At 35.8% G+C, this 19,504-nt stretch overlaps 1 protein-coding gene across 2 annotated transcripts; it reads left to right on the forward strand.

Moving 5' to 3' along the window:
* The first annotated feature begins 949 nt into the window (after nt 1-949).
* On the forward strand, nt 950-18,384 carry LOC132107906 (bleomycin hydrolase-like). Of its 2 annotated transcripts, none has more exons than XM_059514246.1 (12): nt 950-1,106; nt 1,651-1,848; nt 2,291-2,400; nt 2,694-2,835; nt 3,023-3,111; nt 3,845-3,937; nt 12,058-12,213; nt 12,288-12,446; nt 14,067-14,134; nt 14,217-14,334; nt 15,637-15,706; nt 18,094-18,384. In XM_059514246.1, the coding sequence occupies exons 1-12, from the start codon at nt 1,097-1,099 to the stop codon at nt 18,240-18,242; spliced, it is 1,362 nt and encodes a 453-aa protein (XP_059370229.1). In that variant the 5' UTR covers nt 950-1,096; the 3' UTR covers nt 18,243-18,384. The 2 variants fall into 2 exon arrangements, with proteins under 2 accessions (XP_059370229.1, XP_059370230.1); XM_059514247.1 differs by lacking the exon at nt 950-1,106 and adding an exon at nt 1,138-1,253.
* The last annotated feature ends 1,120 nt before the right edge of the window (nt 18,385-19,504 follow it).

A 19,504-nucleotide genomic window follows, 5' to 3' on the forward strand; every position in this document is an offset into this window, starting at 1 on the left:
TAACACAACATAACGACCATAATGTTACAAATTAGGAAAGACTGAGGATTTTTTAAAGCTTATTTTAATAAACAATGCAAGACAAGAATCCAAAAATTGAGATCATAAACAACAAAATTTTAAAGAAATGACTCTCCAAAGAAAAAAAGTCAAAGAAGAACAAAGCCTAACACAATAAAATACATAATAAGGACAAACATTTTAGCAAGACTAAATTAACAATGATGCTTGATACATCAATATCATAGGTTTGAATGTAGTGAACACACCGAAAAAGTGTTTACCATTAAACATTTATAAACCACAAGCAAGACATTTATTTTATTTTATTTTTTTGTTGTTAATCAAGTTTATGAAATACTGCAAATTGAAATTTGGAAACTAATCCATACTTAGTGACCAAATTAACTAAGTCTAAATTTACTATACTAATAAAATATTACCATACATAGTGTAGTTATCCATTTAAATTACTGCAAAAATGTAGCAAAGTAGCAAAACCTATGTAGAATTAACAGATAATAATACAGATCATATTAAATTTAGGTTGACAACCTAAAGTTGAAGGTCGACTTAAGAACCTCCTCCTGCTGATTTTTTGTTTTAGTTATAAAATCTCAACATTGATACATTTTTATTATAGGTAAGTTCCTTATTTGTAAATAATTATTTTACTTTTGACGTTTCTTTTTCACTGTAGCAGCTTAGATTTTTTTATGAGCATATGTTTAACAATGATAATACTTGTTTGTTATTTAAAGAAGAAAAAAATCTCACTTACAATTGTTAAAAAAGGACAATGCATTGCATTTTTATCGTTTAAGCTCTTCCGGTCACGCTTTGTACCGTATTCGTGAAAAGTAACCTAAAGGACCACGTACCATGGTATTTATTAAAATACCAATACCACACACATCCCCCACCGAAGCCTCGGAAAGAAGGGTTTTCCCCAGATATGGCAACCTCGACAGAAAGACACGCGATTTCACTGGATTTCCTGTTTCCGGAATTCCGCACAGACTGACTGGCTGTCGGCGAATGAAATAAAAAAAGACCTACAAATCAGACTCCAACACTCCTCTCCTCATCTGCAAACATGGACACTGGTGCGTATGTGTAAATATTGTCTCTCGCAGCTCGTAGGTGCAGGCTTAGGGCTCAGAGCTTCATAGATGTTGGTGTGAATGGAGTAGCATTGTTTAGCTAACTAGCCCGAGCTCTTTCATACTACAGCCGAAAGTGACTAAGCAAAGGTGTGAGGTCGACTTTTAACTCTTGATCGCATATGCTAGAGTTAAATAGCTGGAGTGAGGCTTTGAATGGGTTAAAACGAGTGTTTACGTGTAATTATTGGAAATAGAAAGGTTTAAACACCGGTAAACTACATAAACAATGAATGGAGTCAAACTGAAGTCAGAGAGCTGGCTGTCAATCATTTCAGGCAGTATCTGACAATGACATATCATTCTATCAAACTCTTGTGTGTCAGATGAATTAAATAGAGAATTTATATATATATATATATATATATATATATATATATATATATATATATATATATATATTAGTATCAGTAAACGGTTTAAATACACTGTCACACTTACTATGGAGAGCTCTTGCTTTGTGTTTGTGCCCTTGTTTGTTGCACAGGCCTGAGTCAGGAGAAAACATCAGCTTTCATCAAGCGCTTCCGCTCGGAGCCACGGTATCTTCTCGCCCAGAACGTCTCGACTTGCATTGATCCACTAGAGGTGTGTCTGCACCGGCAGACGGTCCAGGACACCGTACACGTCTTTCAGCACAGCATTCCCACAGAGGGCAAGCCTGTGACCAACCAGAAAAACTCAGGTACACCTACACTGTGAGGAAAAGTGAATCGAGCATCTGACAGATAATTCTGTAAAATAATCTAGACCCAAATGAGATGAAAGTGTCAGTCATATTAATGGTCTAAAAAAAGCTTACTGTCGTTGCGCAATTAAGCCCAAGACAACTGCTGAATGTTTTTTAAAAATCAGCAAAACATCCGAAAATACTTAGTGCACCACTTCACATATGCATTTCATATGTACTGGGTTTGGAACAAGGAAGAAACCAATAGCAGGATAAACTTTTATCGAAGTACACGTGTATAATATTTACATAGCAAATACAGTATTAAGTACACACACACGCACTCACACACGCATCAAATAAATTGCAGCCTTTGAGAATAAGAGACTTGGTGAATGTGTTTCAAAAACATTTTAATCTCGACCTCACTGTCTGTGCTTGTTTTTTTGTCTATCAGGGAGATGTTGGATCTTCTCATGCCTGAATGTCATGCGTCTTCCATTTATGAAGAAGTTTAACATTGAAGAATTTGAATTTAGTCAGTCATATCTTTTTTTCTGGGATAAAGTAAGTTACCTCTCCTCCTGGTCTGGGTTTTCAAAACGACATACTCTTTTCTGTTTAATCTAAGATTCAACTGTATTTATTTACACTAGTCTCTCAGGTTTTAACTCTGCTGTGTTGTTTTTGCCGTCTATCGTTTGCTGTCATTGTGTTAATGGTAAAAGTGCAGTAAATCCTCTTTTTGTGTGAGATGTATTGTGTTCCCTGGATGTTTGTGGACCACTGTGGCCACTCTTTGCCCCTTCACCTTGATAGTACACACCCCCTGATCATCTGTATTTCTGTTTTTGTCTCAGGTGGAGAGATGCTATTACTTTTTGCATGCCTGTGTGGAGACAGCCCAGCGGAAGGAATCAGTAGATGGCAGATTGGTTCAGTTCCTGCTATCAAATCCTACCAATGATGGCGGGCAGTGGGATATGATGGTTAACCTTATTGGTCAGTTTAGCTACATTGCATTTACCTAAACTCACAATTGTTCAGGGGAAGCATTTATTTGTCAATTAAACAGTCATTTGTCATCTGATCGCTTCAGACCAAAAATGGTTTAAATGTATGAATTGAAATAAAAACCTTTGTACTTCTTCACGTTCAAGTTGCATTTAAAACCCTATGTGCTTTTCAGAAAAATACGGCGTCGTCCCTAAGAAGTGCTTCCCCGAGTCTCACAGTTCTGAGGCCTCCCGTAGAATGAACGATATCCTCAATCACAAGGTGTGTTACGCTCCATCCTTGAAAGCACCTCTCAGTCTGCAGCACCATGTATCTCCTCAAGCTTTTATGTTGACATTTACCGAACGAGGATTTAGTTGCTGCTTATGAGCTGGTGGCACCATCACAGAAATGCTCTTTGAGTCATTGCATGAGCAGAGAATGAAGTCACTAAGGTCACTTCCCTCGTCTTTTAGATAAATGAGGAAGATGGCAGTTTTCGGCCCGCTTGACATTTAATGAAGAGCTAAAACAAATATCAGATAATTTAGCAGAAAATATTAACCAGTGTTAGTTTAAGTGTAATTGTTTTATTGTTTTTCATTTTAATGTCTGTTTAGCTTTTACTTATTTTTAATAAGTTTTAGTCCTTTTTGGTACTTAAACTTGTTTCAGGCAACATTTTAAATTTTTCATCTAATATTTATATTTTTAGTTTATTTCTATTTCATTTAAATTGTCCAAAATAATCTGAAAGGATTAAAAGGTTACATTTTTACATGGCTAAACTCAGAGTCATGAAAAATCTTATAAAATTAGCATATTCATGCATCATGTATGATGCTTACATTGCCCTTTAAAGCACTGTTTTCTCTGGGGTTATATTAATAAATTATTGTGAGAAAGCTAGATAAAGTAGTTTATAAGATATCTGAGCTATTACACACATTATTTACCATTTCTTTATGAAATTATTTTTGTGACTTGTAATTTGCATTTGTTGTTTGTGTTGCAGCTTAGGGAGTATTGTCTAAGGCTGAGGAACATGGTGGCCAATGAGGCTACTAAAACCATGCTGTCTGACACTATAGACACCATGATTGAGGAGGTGAGTTTGTTTTTTGAACATGGTATAGCTCAACCTGAATAATAGAAAATAAAAAAAAGATTAAAAAAATAAATATTTTACTCACCTTCATGTTGTTCCATCCCTGTTTTCACATATGCACATCAATTACATAATTAAAGATCTTGGCGACATATTGATTTGCTTTTAAATAATAACCATTTTGCATTAGAAATTGGATATACATATATATATAGATAAGATTACTGTTTGGAATGACATGGTGAGTAAAAACATGACAACTTTTGAACAAACGATGAAGAATGGTAACCGAATAGTGCTGTTCTTACAGCCCTCTTGAGGGCGCTGTTTGACTGATTATAAAATCACCACTAGAGGTTGCCAGACAACATTGCAAGGTTATCTTTCACAGGCTTTGGCTGCAAACTCTCGCAGATTTCACATCAGCAGAGAGAACTGTAAAATTGTGAATAAGGGACTGTCAAGCTTACTTTTTATAATTTTGGGATTTGCAACTGTATGTTCCTTATCGGCAGTTGCCAGCTCTGAAATCACCCCCACATTTCAGTTTTAGGAAACATAAAACCTTTTTTAGACATGTCCAGAATCAACAAACAGACATGATCAGTTTCATAATTCAATCCATAAAAAAAGATCAGTATATAATAGATTTGCATGTAATGTCCATATAATAAAATGCACAAAATGAAAATAAAAAAAATAGAAACTTGCTTCTTAAAATACACATTCAGTGGGAATTTGAAACATAAAAAAAAAAATTTGCAATTTGAATGTAGGTATACCCAAATGATTAAACAATCCCCTATTTAATTTTAAATAGTCTCAGGATCCGTCTGTATGTCAGACTGTAAGTGATGCAGTGACGTAAGTACTGACATATTGTAAATATCATAATTGCTCGATCTGACAAAACATAGACATCAATAATTAAACTCCATTTGAGCGGAGCAATAACATTGTCACCCACCTGTGAACCAAAATGAGCACATACAAAGCGTGCCCTGGTTTTGTGAATACCTGCGTATCTGTATTTTAACGTATCTTTTATATGTTTGCACGCATTTTTATGCGTGTGAGCAGAGGAAAGAGAAAGAGTGAGGTAGACAGAGAGAAAGAGCGAGCGCCTGCGGGACTTGATGACAGAATGTTCCACAAACATGATTGTTATCGCCCGGTGCCTGTCATTGAGTGGCACAGGCAATCTCTCTGGCATTATTACTATACCTCCAACATCTGTGGAGGGACAACGCACAAGTTAATATCTCTAAGCTCATTCTCTGTGTTTCTCTCCGGGGATAAGCATATGCCGGAGTATGATTTGCTTCCCTGTTTATTTGGTTTTGATACATATTCTCCTCTGTCCTCTTTCCTGTTTTTGACGGGATGTTTGTTTGTCCACCTGGTGGAGGTTTGATCTCTGTAGCATTTCACTGGCAGAGGAGTTGTTGGGACATGGGTTTGTTTATTTAATAGGGACACGGTGAGACATTGTTTTTATTTGTATCAAAATGGTGAGTTACGGTGGATGAGATCAAATGCAAGAAAGTCATATTATTTACGTAATTGAGACTGAAATCTAGTCCAGCGCAGACAAAATAAGTCAAGTCAGAACTTGTTTGAGGTTCAAAATCAGTTTTGTTTCCTTTTTTTTTTTTATCTGTTGTTTTCATTCGTAGTCACACAAGTAGATCAAAGTTGGCCTTGTTTAACTGGAGTTACTAATGTGTTGGCATTGCTGGACTGGACAGTGTCACTCTTTACAATCTCGACTGTATCTGACCGACCTGTGTGCTGCAGAACATGCTTGAAAGTTGCTAAACAAACCACTTCTTCATGTGAAGCATTGTGTGTGTGTGTCTGTGTGTGTGTGTGAGAACCTGGACCACAAAACCCAGTCTTAAGTCGCTGGGGTATATTTGAAGAGTTTGGTTCCAAAACGTAATAATTCATTTTGATTAATCTGAGTAAAAAATTTGTTTTCTTTACCAAGAAAGTGGCAAGATGAAAACCATTATTTTCTGTTTCAAACTTTCACATAGAATCTTTAGGTCATAATAAAAATAAAAATTCAAATCCAGGTTTTGATTTTCAAAGATTTATTTTATTTTTATAATAAATAAAAAAATTCACCCAAAATGCAATAAATCAATGATACTTTTTTTTTCTTCTCAAAATGCAATTAATCCATTGAATCAATATGATTTTTTTTTTCATATTGAAACTGATGCACAACATAGTGAGTTGATCCACATAAGACAGCCTCTGAACTTATACTCAATATTAATTATATTATATCATAATCAATACTTATATACAGGCACTGGACTAAAAATACATCCATCAGTCATCACTTCCAAAAATGAATTCAAAGGGCCATCTTGTTTATGCTATAAATTAATTACAGCAATTAAATTTTATCATAAACAAGAACATGAACAACATCACATTAGACCACAGAAATTCCAAAAGGACATTTCCCTTACATTCAACTTCCAAAAAAGCAATCATCTTTGCCATGTTTTAACAAATTGTATTAACTAAAACACAAATAGCATTAATAAAAACACTTACACTGATGAGCTACGCAATATCGCGTTCATAATCGAATGTGATTCATCTAATGAACGTGATATAGCGCAGCTTGTCAGTGATCTGTGTCTCTGTGTATTAAATGCTGCTCCATCTGAAAGCTCATGATGGAGATTTACTGGTACTATTAATCACAGAACCGGCTTTACTGACGAGATATGCATGACAATCACATGCGATTTATCGTGCAGCCCTTGTTTGTTGATCACAAAGTAGATGAGGAAAACTAGGATGCCAGGTGTATTCAGAGTGCTGCCATTACTGTCTAGAGTGCATGGAATTCGTTGAGCAGATAAATCGCATTCTGCAAAAAAGGGAGGTTGGCATATGTCCCAGTTTGAAAAAAAAGGGAGAAAACATGACCTGATGACTCTGTGAATATTGAAAATTGCCTTTTAAATGCAGACCAGATAAAACATTTTTTTAACTGTTTATCGCATTTTGGAACCAAATTTCATTTGCAGCAAAAGCCAAAAATACATTGTATGGGTCAAAATGATTGATTTTTCTTTTTTGCCAAAAATCATTAAGGATATTAAGTAAAGATCATGTTTCATGAAGATATTTTGTAATTTTCCTACTGTCAGTATATCAAAACATAAATTTTGATTAGTAATATGCAATGCTAAGAACTTCATTTAGACCATTTTAAAGGCAATTTTCTCAATATTTAGATTTTTTTTGCACCCAGATATTCAAATAGTTGTATCTGTCAAATGTTGCCCTATCATAACAAACCATACATAAATGGAAATATAATTTATTTTGCTCTCAGGTGATGTATACACCTCAATTTAAAAAAATGTACACTTATGACTGATTTTGTGGCCCTGGGTCACACACACACACACATATATATATATATATATAGCCAGGGGGTGAAAACCTTTGAACAGGATGATGTCCAAATTGTTCTTATTTTGTTGAAATATAATTTTTTCCCATTTAGTACTGCACTTCGGAAGCAACAGAAGATACTTGCATGTTTCTCGGAAGACTAATTAAGTACATTTTACCTTGATCTTCAAACTCAAAAAGTTTTCATCCCCCGGCTCTTAATGCATCGTGTTTCCTTCTGGAGCATCAGTGAATGTTTAAACATTTTATTAATAGTTGTGTTTGAGCCCTTCAACTGTCCTTATTGTAAAAAGATAGATCTCAAAATCATAGTTACTGCTTGAAAGGGTTCAAATATGCAAATGATGCGGGAAAACTGAAGAATCTACAGGACATGGAGGATTTTTCTGAAGAACAACAGGCAGTTTAACTGTTCAGAACAGTCTTGTGTGTGTGTGTGTGTGTGTGTGTGTGTGTGTGTGTCTGTGTCTGTGTCTGTGTCTGTGTAACCCCCCCACCCCCCAAGATACATGTACCTATTTAACTATTAGCATTTTGGGTATGGTAAAATGTCTTTGGAACAAGTATATTTTGCTCTTCAAAACTGCTTTTATTTGATCAGAAATTCAATAAAACATTAATATTATGAAATATAATTTTAAATAACTGTTTTCTGTTTTTATATTTTAAAATGTAATGTATTCTTGTGATTGCAAAGCTGAATTTTCAGCAGTAATTACTCCGGTATTCAGTGTCACAGTCTTCAGTGTCACATCATGATCCTGCAGAAATCAGTCACATAAGCTGATTTGGTGCTTGACAAACATTTTTTATTTTTTAGCAATGTTGAAAACAGTTTTGCTGCTTAATATCTTTGTGAAAACGCAGATACTTTTGTGATGAATGTTCTGTATTTATTTTAAATAAATCTTTTTGCAAGATTATTAATGTTTTTAACATCACATTTGATTCATTTAATGCATACTTGCTAAATCTAGTACTCTTCAGAGATCTAAAAATCTGTTTTTATAGCACATCAAACTTGTTTCAAAAGATCAGAGAAAATTTGCTGTTAAACTGTTTAATCAAAGAATCAATTCATCATGATTGTTTTATACTAAACATTCTTTTCATCTGTCATATTTCAGTGTTTGTTTGTACATGCTAGAAGACGTTGTGTACGTGTGATAAAGGAATGTGCAGTTTTGTTGTTTTTTCGGTTGAGGTCTGTTTCGTCACTGTGTTGTGGTTGTGGATAATTCTCTGCAAAGACATACTGAAATTCCCTTGTTAAACCTCGTTTGTCTGAAAGGACCAAATGTGTTTCATGTTTACACAAAAAGTTTAAGTTAATTAATCAAATGTATTTGTCAGCTGTTCACAGCCTCTAATGGGTTCACCCTATCGTGCTCTAATTATAACTTGACTTGCGTTTTGTCATTTCTGCCATGTAACAAAAGCAAAAATGTCAATTATTGACACACCATCCTTTGTTGAACTTCATTCTGTTTATTTCCTTGCAAAGTTGTGCTTGAGAAGTAGATGCAAACAAACAAAGTAAATTGATAGGATCAGCACTGTGGTCTCAGTACCAGATTCTGGCAGCTGTATAGAAAAGCAATGTTTACGATGAAGATCTTGTAAACAGTTACACGTACCTACCCTCAGGCAACTGGAAATGTGCCATGTTTCATCTTCATACATCCAGTCATTTGCATTGCTGATTGCTTGCACATGGATTACTTTGACGTGAGACAGCCAGTCAGACTGTTGCTTTCCTTGTCAACAAACATCTAGGCCTATTTGCCATATTCATACCAGGAGCACCTTTTGCCCACACCCAGAAGCAGGTGCTTGTGATCCCAGATTAGCCAGTATCTCAAGTTCACCCACTAGAACGAGATGTGATGCATGTAGCATTGGATAGGTCTGACATGAACTTTCTTAATGCCAGTTCCAATATGAAGTTTTTTTTTTGTTGTTGCTTCATTAGTTGCTTTATTTTCATTAAAAAAAAATTTGATTTTTTTCTTTTCAGTTTCAGTACAGTTTTCAGTTTCTATAATTATTTATTATTACTTTTTTATTGTATTGCTCGGTGTTCTTCTTTGTCATTTGTTTTTATTTAGTTCTGTAGGGGTTTCATTTGCTTTTGTTTAGTTTTTTATTTTTTGTTTAATTTTCTTGTTTTTAATTTTGAGGTTTTAATGTATTTAATTTTGTTTGTTTTGCTTTCAGTTTTTTGTTGATCTGCTTTTTTTATTTTGTTTAGCATTATTGCTGTTTTAATTTGTTTTTTATTTTTTGTTAGTCTTTTTTATTCTTTGTTATTTTATTTAGTTCTGAGGGGCATTAATGTATTGTTCTATATACAATTTTAAAGTAGTTTTATATTAGTTTATATATTATATTATATTATAGTTTTATAATATTATTTTTATATAAGTTTTTAGTTTTTCAAGGTTTTTATATTTTTTATATTGGTTTTCTTTTGTCTCTTGCTTAATTTGTGTTTATTTTATTTTGTTTTGCTTTTTTAATGCTCTATTTATAGGGACAATGACACAGAATTGTAATAAGCAATGTTTGATCTCATAATGCCTGTGTAAGCACCATGGCTCAAGACTACCACAAGGCCACAGCTCTGAACCTTTGGAATAAACTAAAACGTTTTCCTGAAACATGTTACAAATGCTTTTGACAATATACTTAGGACATATGAGGGTTTCCTGCACCTTTCACATTCCTGTTGCCTATTACATACATACAAGTTTGATTTTAGAGTAATTTAAACATTGCATCCATACACCTTGCTCTCATTAAGTTGCTCGACTCACAGATCCTGCATTATCCAAAGTCAAAGCATAACGGAACGGCCTGAGGAGATGATATTTAGAGCTTTTGGACGAGACATTGTATTTTTCTTAAGTAAAAGATTTACATTGTGCTGTGGCATGCTCATCTTCCTGGCCTGTGAGCCAGCTGCTCATCCCTAGATGTGCCTCTTGGCTCTTCCTGCTGCCCTGTGGCCACCCAGCCTCAGACAGGTGTTTCAATATTGACTCCGTACTGACATCAGTGAGCCTCGGCCATTGTTTTGCGCGAGCGGCACTTTTCAACAGGCCAAAAAAAAAGGGAAAACGGGCGCCCATGTTGTTTGGACGGTACTGTGAGTTTATCTAGCCTGCCAAGGAGGAGAGAGGATGTGAGAGCGTGCGACGCAGAGGCTGTTTGTGCGGTTGGAGCATCTGGGTCCAACGCCGGGTCAACAGGGAGGAAAGAGGGCTGGGTGCCACTGGTATTTACTCTCCCTCTGGGAAGACTGGATAGAGAAAACAAACTTTAATGCTAAATGGTTTTCTTTCTGGGTTTGGGCTGGAATATGGTGAGAGAGAAGGTTGGTTACTTGGAGAAAACCTAGCTCTCTTCTATAACCTCTCATCTAAAGAGTACAACAAATTGACAAATGTTGACTTATGTTTTTCCAAAGCTTTCTGTGGAACACACGTGATATTTAGCAAATAAAAGTAGATGATTTATATTGACAAACTCCCAATAGAATGAAAAAGCACAGTTAAAAGTAGTTGTTATGAGTCTTCAGAAGATGTATGAGTGAGCTTTGTGTGGTTTTAAAGACCAAAATTTATTTATTTCTTTTTTTAAAGTTCTGTAAGGACGCATTTTTAAATTCGAATAAAAACGTTTTTATTTTTATTTTAGTTTGTGTTTTTTTGTTGTTTTGAATAAATTAAAATATTTCCTTTAACATCTAAAAAATTTAAGGCATTATTCTCGCAATTTTTCCTTAAAATCTCCTACAAGCTTGCATGGCATTGCACAAGAGTCACAGTTTTTTTCACATCGCATTAGAAAATTTCTTGCATTTTTGGAGCTTGGCAGTATAAAACACTATTCCCTTTTGTTGGAACAAAGCAGCTTCTGCAAAATCTTCTTTTTATGAAACATTAGTGAATTATTCCTTAAAAAAAAAAAAAAAGCTTAAGGAGCCATAAATAATTCATGTTTTTTTTTCTATTGACTTTTCTGTGAAGTCCTGACAAATGAAATCTTACATAGTGTGAATAAAGTCAACCAGAATTCTCTGTAAAGTTCAGTTTGTGTGGCGCCTGACTTTGTTGATTTGCCTACTTGCATATGCCAAAAGAAAAAAGATAGGTGCATCTTATCTGTCCTGTTTCTTGCCTTCCTGCATTGGCGATTGACCAAGAAGTGCATATTATCAAGGTCAAGTTAATCTTGGCTACAAGAGATCCGCGTTCCAATATGTAAAGCTCACTCCGCGGTCAGGAGAGGGGAGGAAATGCCTGGGATTGGAGTAACAAAGGCTAAGTTCTGAGAACTAAAAACAGTTTGGGTTCAGAATAAAGAGTAACAGAGTCAAACACTGGCGCCTCACAGACAGTGTTTGTGTTCTTAGTGCTCATCTCAGCTACATCCTGTCAAAGCCAGATCTTTCTCTAATGTGGTTTATTTTGTTTTCCCAGGTCTGATTTAAGATATCACATCCATATGTCATCCATCTTCCGAGTTCAAACTTCAATAGACTATTTTTGAATTTTGAATGCTTATTAGGAGCCATAAAACTTTAGAATTTCTGGTATGCACACCACTGACCAAAAGTTTGGGGGCAATATGATTTCATGCATCTTTTCTCTTTTATTTGATGTGTTCAGGTGTTTCGAGTGGCCAGTGTTTGTCTGGGCAGTCCTCCAGACACCATCTGTTGGGAATACCGGGACAAGGACAAGACCTTCCACCGCATGGGCCCTTTAACTCCTCTGGAGTTTTACACAAAGCACGTCAAGCCCCTCTATAATCTTCAGGACAAGGTAAGAGCAGCACAGGCCACATCAGCTTCAGTCTGTTGTAGTCCTCACTCACAAGTTGTGTAATCTCTATGCAGATCTGCCTCGTTAATGACCCTCGGCCCCAAAACCCTTATGGAAAGCTGTACAGTGTGGAGTTCCTGGGAAACATGGTGGGCGGCCGTAGAACACTTTACAACAACCAGTCCATCGAGCTGCTCAAGAAAGCTGCTGCAGATTCCATCAAGGGTGGAGAGGTAAAATCAATGGAGTTCGAAGGGTTTCCATTCTAATTGACCGTTGCAAAGAGTTTGATTGACAGGCGATCTGACCAATCAGAATGTGGATATTATGTGCTTCCGCTGCTATCCGCCATCTTACCTGACACCTACGGCCGGTTTCCATAGAAATCCATATTAAAATGAGGTAAAAAAAGATTGACTGAATTGAAACTTTTTCAATGTAAATAAATATAAATATGTGTGGAGGGTTAAGCTGTGCTGTTGTTGGCTGCCACAGTAATGGCAATAAGCTAAGGAATTCCTTTAAAGTACTTGTTTTGCGTCATGTCTGGCACTAAAGTTAAAATACTGAATGTGAAATAAAATATGTTAAAACTTGTGCTCTTATCATTCTGTAGATAAAATCACATGAACTTTGCCCCGAATGGGAGCTGTATATGCGCTCATCTGTTTTCAATGCAGTTAACCTCGCAACTCACGTCACTTCATGTCTTCTTCACACTCATCAAAGTATGACAGGTCCTTTACTGCAAAAAGACGGTCAATGCAACTCTCTAAAGTGATGAAACTATGGCGCCACATGCTTTTTAAACCATTTTCATAGGTTTCACATTATATTAATGTTCATTTTGTGCTTAACGTAAATATGAAAATAATTTTTAAATATGAAAAGATCCACAAAACAGTATTTATTGTTTGAATTTCTTAAAAATGACTAAATTTGAAAGCCGAGAGTGAGCAGCATTGTTTGTCGTGATAGCAACAGTAACTAAGGAGGGCGGTTCTTTGCAAACGGTCAATTAGGCTGGTTAGGGTCATGTGATCAACCTTGCGAAAGTTTAGGGATACAGTACTTTGGTTTATGAAAAGGATGCTTTGAATTGATCAAAAGTGCCAGTAAATACATTTATAATATTACTAAATATTTCTGTTTCAAATACATCCTGTTGATCAAAGAGTTATAAACATCTCTGAATGATCATGAAGAAAATTCAGCCTACCATCACAGGAATAAATTACAATATATAAAAATTTTAAACTAGTAATAATATTTCACAATATTACTTTTTTGCTGTATCAAATAAATGCAACTTTAAGTACAAGAGACTTCTTTCAAAAACATTTTACCAAACCTTTGAACAGTAGTGTATGTGAATCACAGCCCAGGAATAAACAGACTACATAACTATCATTTTTGCACAATTATTCACATATGACAAAAGAGACCTATGTGCTTTGATAGTGTTGAAAAAATACAAAATCTAGATAAACTTATCTAACTGAATAGCCTGCTGGTGGACAGCTTGATTATTTTTTCTCTTATCCCTATTCCCAGATACATATTTTATCATGATAATACTTAATGACCCCGTTTATCCCAAATTTGCACCACTAAATGATACATTTGTAACCTATTCACATATTTGTGTCACTCTCTGAGGTTTACATGCCTGTGTGTAAATAGTTTTTTGCAAATTCAGTGTATTGCAATTTTAAACTCTGGTTGTAAATGTTTTGTCCTGACAATTTAACCAGCACATAAAGAGAGAAAAACATACGACACTTAAGTTGATAGACAAAAATAGTGGTTATGATAATGTATGTCTGTACTAATTGGTGTCTTTCTGGCATCAGGCGGTGTGGTTCGGCTGTGACGTAGGCAAACATTTCCACAGCAAACTGGGCATCAATGATATGAATGTGTAAGTACTGCCTCTTCTGCCAGTTCAAAGGTAAGATTTTTCTATGTGTTTTTGTCACTAAGTATTCTCTGTATTTCTGTAGGTTTAACCATGACCTGGTATTCGGCATCTCTGTGAAAAACTTGTCTAAGGCAGAAAGGTTGATCTTTGGAGATTCTATGATGACTCATGCCATGATCCTGACTGCCGTTACTGACAAGGTATCGACAGAACAGCACACTCAAAAACACTGTCAAACATGCTTGGATTGAATAGTTTGAGCTAGTTATTTAAAGACCACTATATCATGCAGGTCATGACTCTGAATGCTCATTAACAGCACTTACAGTTATTGTGACTTCAAGATTCTTCCTCCTCCTGTAAACATCCGGCCTGTTTAAGTACAAGCAGTTTTTGAGATTACTGACTATTTTGCCCTCATAAGTCACCATATGCACGTCCAGAGTTCATTATTCTCTTCTCTGGCACCCGGTGGGCAGCACCAGTGTACATGTGCTGTAAAGCAAAGGGCTTCTTTGCCCTGTTTTTAGTAATAAGTAAAAGATATCTTAGGTTTAAAGAGCTGCTAGACATTACATAATGTGAAATACAGAAAAAATTATACTCAATATACCAAATTAATACTTCCGTTCAGCAAGGATGCATTAAAGGGTTAGTTCACCAAAAAATTACAATTCTGTTATTTATTGCTCACCATCTTGTCATTTCAAACCTGTAAGAGCTTCTTTCATTTTTGGAACAAAATAAGATATTTTTGATGAAATCCGATAACTTTCGGACCCTGCATAAACAGCAATGGAACTATTACATTAAAGGTCTAGAAAGGTAGTAAGGAGATTGTTAAAATATGCCATGTGATATCAGTGGTTCAACCTTAATGTAATGTAGCTATGAGAAAACTTTTTGTTTGCAAAGAAAACAAAAATAACGATTTAATTCAACAATTTCTTCTCTTCCGTGTGAGTCTCCACCATCATTCACAAGAGTAGCACCATACTGTCAGTCAGTAAATGCGAAAACTAGGTAACTGGCGTTACTTGTTTGGAAAAGTAACTCAAATATTTTCTTGTAAATTAAAAAGTAATGTTACTTTTATAGGTTGATTGTCAACTTGCATCAACTTGCGTTACTTGTAATGCGTTACCCCCACAACACTGATTTTTGATCAAATAAATGCGGCTTAGCAAGCAAAAGAGGCTCCTTTCAAAAACATAAAATGTTACCAACCCCAAACATTTTAACAGTGGTGTATGCTATTAAAGTTTAATTTTGTTCCATTAATTTTGTCATTTAACAGGTGCTTTTATCATAAATAACACATAACACCTGGATTAAATGCTTTGTCCAGAGTCACAGTGGCAATATTTACTTTACATATCATTCATTGATAACCTAAAACCTTTCAGTTATGATTCCACATTTCTATCCACTACACTATAATTGTCATGTGTATGGGATGGACTTTCATTCTCTGTTTCATCACCTCTGTCTCTCCTCCACAGGATGGAAAGGAGGGATGCTACGAGAAGTGGCGTGTGGAGAACTCGTGGGGAGACGACCGTGGGAATAAAGGTGAGGGGGTTACCATTCCCTCCGTCACTTATATATGCTTCAAAATTTACAGATGTTTAGCTTTTGACATTGAATAATTCAATTTGCAGCAGGATTACTTCTAGGGGCTCCTTAGTCCACTCTTCAATGACTTAATTTAACTCTTGTCTGAGAACTCCAGGAGTCGGATATTTGAATTAGTATGGGGTTTTTGCTGGGCCTCTCTGGATTCAGAGGTTTAGAGCATGCTGTGTGTGTTATTTGGGCCAGGCACATCTGTAGACCCACTCACAGCTGGACCTCATGTCCATGCCCACCATCTTGTTTAAAACAGACGCTACATCGAGGTGCTGTTTAATTAGCTTTGGCTGCCTGGAGAAAGAAAGAGTGTGTGCACACGCATACATTGCCATTTTCTTTCCGCTTCCATAGACCTGAATTCCTCAGAAGATTATAAAGGTATTTTGGCCTGCTCATTTTTAGTTGAAAATGATTCCTTGCCGATTGCTTCATCTGCGCATTTAAAAAGTTCACAGTTTGCCTTAAAGGTGAAGTGTGTCATATTTTCCCTGTTAAAATGCTTTTTATTTTTGTTGGTTTAATGAGATACAAAGGCATTCATAGGTAGCCTTCCTCAAAATGCTGTGGTTCTGTGGTATTTCTGAGGCAAGCTTTGCTATTTCTATTGCACATATATACTAACGTTCAAAAGGTTTGGTGTTAGTATGTTTTGCATAATTAACAGAAAATCTAAAAAAAAAAAAAGCATTTAAAGTTATACATTTATATAGCTTAAAAGTATCTAGTTGTAATATTCAACACAGTAAGCAACTCCAACGTCACACTGGTAGAGCAGTATTTGGACTCTTCACCTTTAACACACTAATTTTAGTAGTAACATCTGCCAATGTTGTAATAATATCTGCCTTACAGTGCACAGCGTATTAGTAAATGACGAATCACAGCTGTTTATGAATTCAAAACATCACAGCTGTACATAAATCTGAACTTTTTTGGGGTTTCCAGCAACCGTGTTTGACAGGTAGACCAGAAGGGGAATTAGAAAAATGTGTTGTGGAGGTCGAAGGGTTAAGGGCTCTCAAATTGCTCATAACAGTTATTTCTTATGAAGATTAGACAGTAATGTGATATATTCAAGGGGGCCGTGTAAACGTTCTAGAGGAATACAGGCTTCAGGTTTGTAAGATTGATTATTTCTGCCTCATTCTGGCCTATTTTTTTGCATATTGTGGCACGAACAAGAGGTTAAAGATGGATAATTGTGTAACTGATTTTGAAGGAATACTTATAATGCGGACAATGGCTCACTGGAGGCTCTGAAGCTGGTAGCTTTTATGGCTTTAGAAGTGGAGTGATGAATAGAGAGAGAAATATTCTCTCAGATGCTTTCTGCCCCCCAGGAATGCATGGGTTTTATTACAAACACAAAGACTACTCAAATAAACGTGATGTTTTGTAGCAAAAAATCGGTTTGCTTTTTCAGATTCAGAACCGTTTGTCTCTGAAGCTTCTCTCAGCCTCATTTAAAGTCTGTTCTCATTCAAAAACGATGCCCCGTTTGCAAACTCTCAGACTGCTTTGAGAAAAATCACACTGATAACCAAAGCATTGAGTTGAGGTAGCGATGCACAGAAATCCTTTTTCATTTGTGCACAGTATGTTCTGCTCTGTTTCACTAGGCGTTCGATGGCCTGGTTTGATTGGTTTTAGTCAATCAGTCATGGCCCAGGAGTGAACGCTGAGGGAAATAAAGCTTATCGTCATCTACTTCCTGCTTTTAACAGGGCAAAACATTCCTGATGTCAAGTTTTTGTACTTTTAAGAGATTAAGAGAGGAACTGGCTTTATCAGCACACAGTTGGATCCTGATACATCCTGAATGAAAAATATTGTTCAAATGTGTGTTTGCTTGTTTTAAAATCCAACCTTTTCGGTTTCGAGAGGTGAGACAGGGAATCTAGACAAGGTGTGGCTTGTTCCCTCCATGTGAACAATGGAGAATGTGCGGAGCTAATGGGATCAGGATTTCATTTGACATCAGATTTGGCAGCGTTAAACACTGTTTGCTGTTAAAGTTTTACTCACGATCCTTATCGGATTTCAGCGTGTGACGAAAATTCCCGCCTCACGAGGAGGGTGCTAAATCGGACATCTCTCAGACTTGGACTTTATATAGTGCCATATATTGCTTAATTACACATTTAATTAGCAGACTGAATTTTGTTCAAACCTAGTGAGCTAAGCTGAAGTTTCTCATAAGTGCTTCTGCTGCTGCAAATTAAATGGGGTTCCACTCCTCCCCCCCGTTATCTTTCTTTTGCTCATCTCTCATTTTACCCGTTTATCTCTGTCTGTTGTCCATGCCTCATCTCTGCCTCTTCCTGCAGGATATCTGATCATGACAGACGAGTGGTTCTCTGAGTATGTGTACGAGGTGGTGGTGGATAAGAATTTCCTCCATCCTGAAGTGCTGGATGTCATGCAGCAGGACCCCATCGTCCTCCCGGCCTGGGACCCCATGGGAGCCCTGGCATAACCATGGGAGCCACAGACACTGGTCTCGGCCTGGTCTTCTTGACTCCGGCTCCAACTGGTTTTTACCCTCCTACCATCTCGCACAAAAAGCCTACTCTAGATATTAAAAAAATAAAGTTTTTTTGCCTCTTTTTTTATTATCACTGGAGTCTGAGTGTGGAATCATTTCAGTGCATCATTTGCTTAGTATAATTCCTGATTTAATCAGCATTATGTGATTTGAATTCAGGCATCTTTGAGATATATACACTGCCATTCAAGTTTTTTTTTTTTTTTTTTAATAAATCATAATTTTTATTCAGCAAGGATGCATTAAATTGATCAAAAGTTACATTTGGATAGCAAAAAAAAAAACAGTTAAATTCTTTTGATTTTTCTACTCAATGAATTCTGTAAAGAAATGTATCATGGTTTCTACAGAAATATTAAACCTATATTAAACTGTTTTTAACATTGATAACAATAAGAAATGTTTCTTAATCAGCAAATCAGCATGTTAGAATGATTTCTTAACGATCTTATGACACTTAAGAATCGTATAAAGATGCTGAAAATTCAGTTTGGCCATCACAGGAACAAATAATATTTTAACAAATATTTTAACATAGAAAAATAGCGATTTTACATTATAGTAATATTTTATAATATCTATCAAAAAATCTTGTAATTACTGTAATTTTTATCAAATAATTGCAGCCTTGGTGAGCATACAAGATTTTTTGTTTGTTTGTTTTTTAGTACATAGCACAACAATTATTGGGTTATATAGTAGAATTTCGTTACAACAGCATTCTTCTAGGTGCAACGGTCACCACCAACAGACAGGATTATTTCAGATCCCCCTGGAAGACTGTCAGCACAGCATATGTTAAATCATATCTTGAGATCTATGATATTATCTGTTGGAGTTCATCTCAAAACGTGCCTTAAGAGAATGCTACATATGTACTCCTGTGGTACTTTGTTTTAAGGCAATCTCATCTCTGCTGATCTTTATTCAAATCTGAGTCTAAAATCAGCCAGTTTTAAGGTGCATAAAAGATCAATTTGCAGTTAAACTTGAACCAATTGAATCGAGTCCGCTTGATCTGTGTTAAATCTAATTAAGAGGAGTTAATTCTCCTTAATTACACCCACACTGGAGTGTGTATAATGGAAATGATAAATAATTAGATAAATAGCTTATTTTCTAATCATTTTGTAATCATACACCTATACCCTATGTAAACTATTAGTTAAACTATTACTGTTTAGGGCTGCTTA

This window comes from Carassius carassius, chromosome 28, assembly GCF_963082965.1.
Source record: "Carassius carassius chromosome 28, fCarCar2.1, whole genome shotgun sequence".
In the NCBI taxonomy this organism is placed as follows: Eukaryota; Metazoa; Chordata; class Actinopteri; order Cypriniformes; family Cyprinidae; genus Carassius; species Carassius carassius.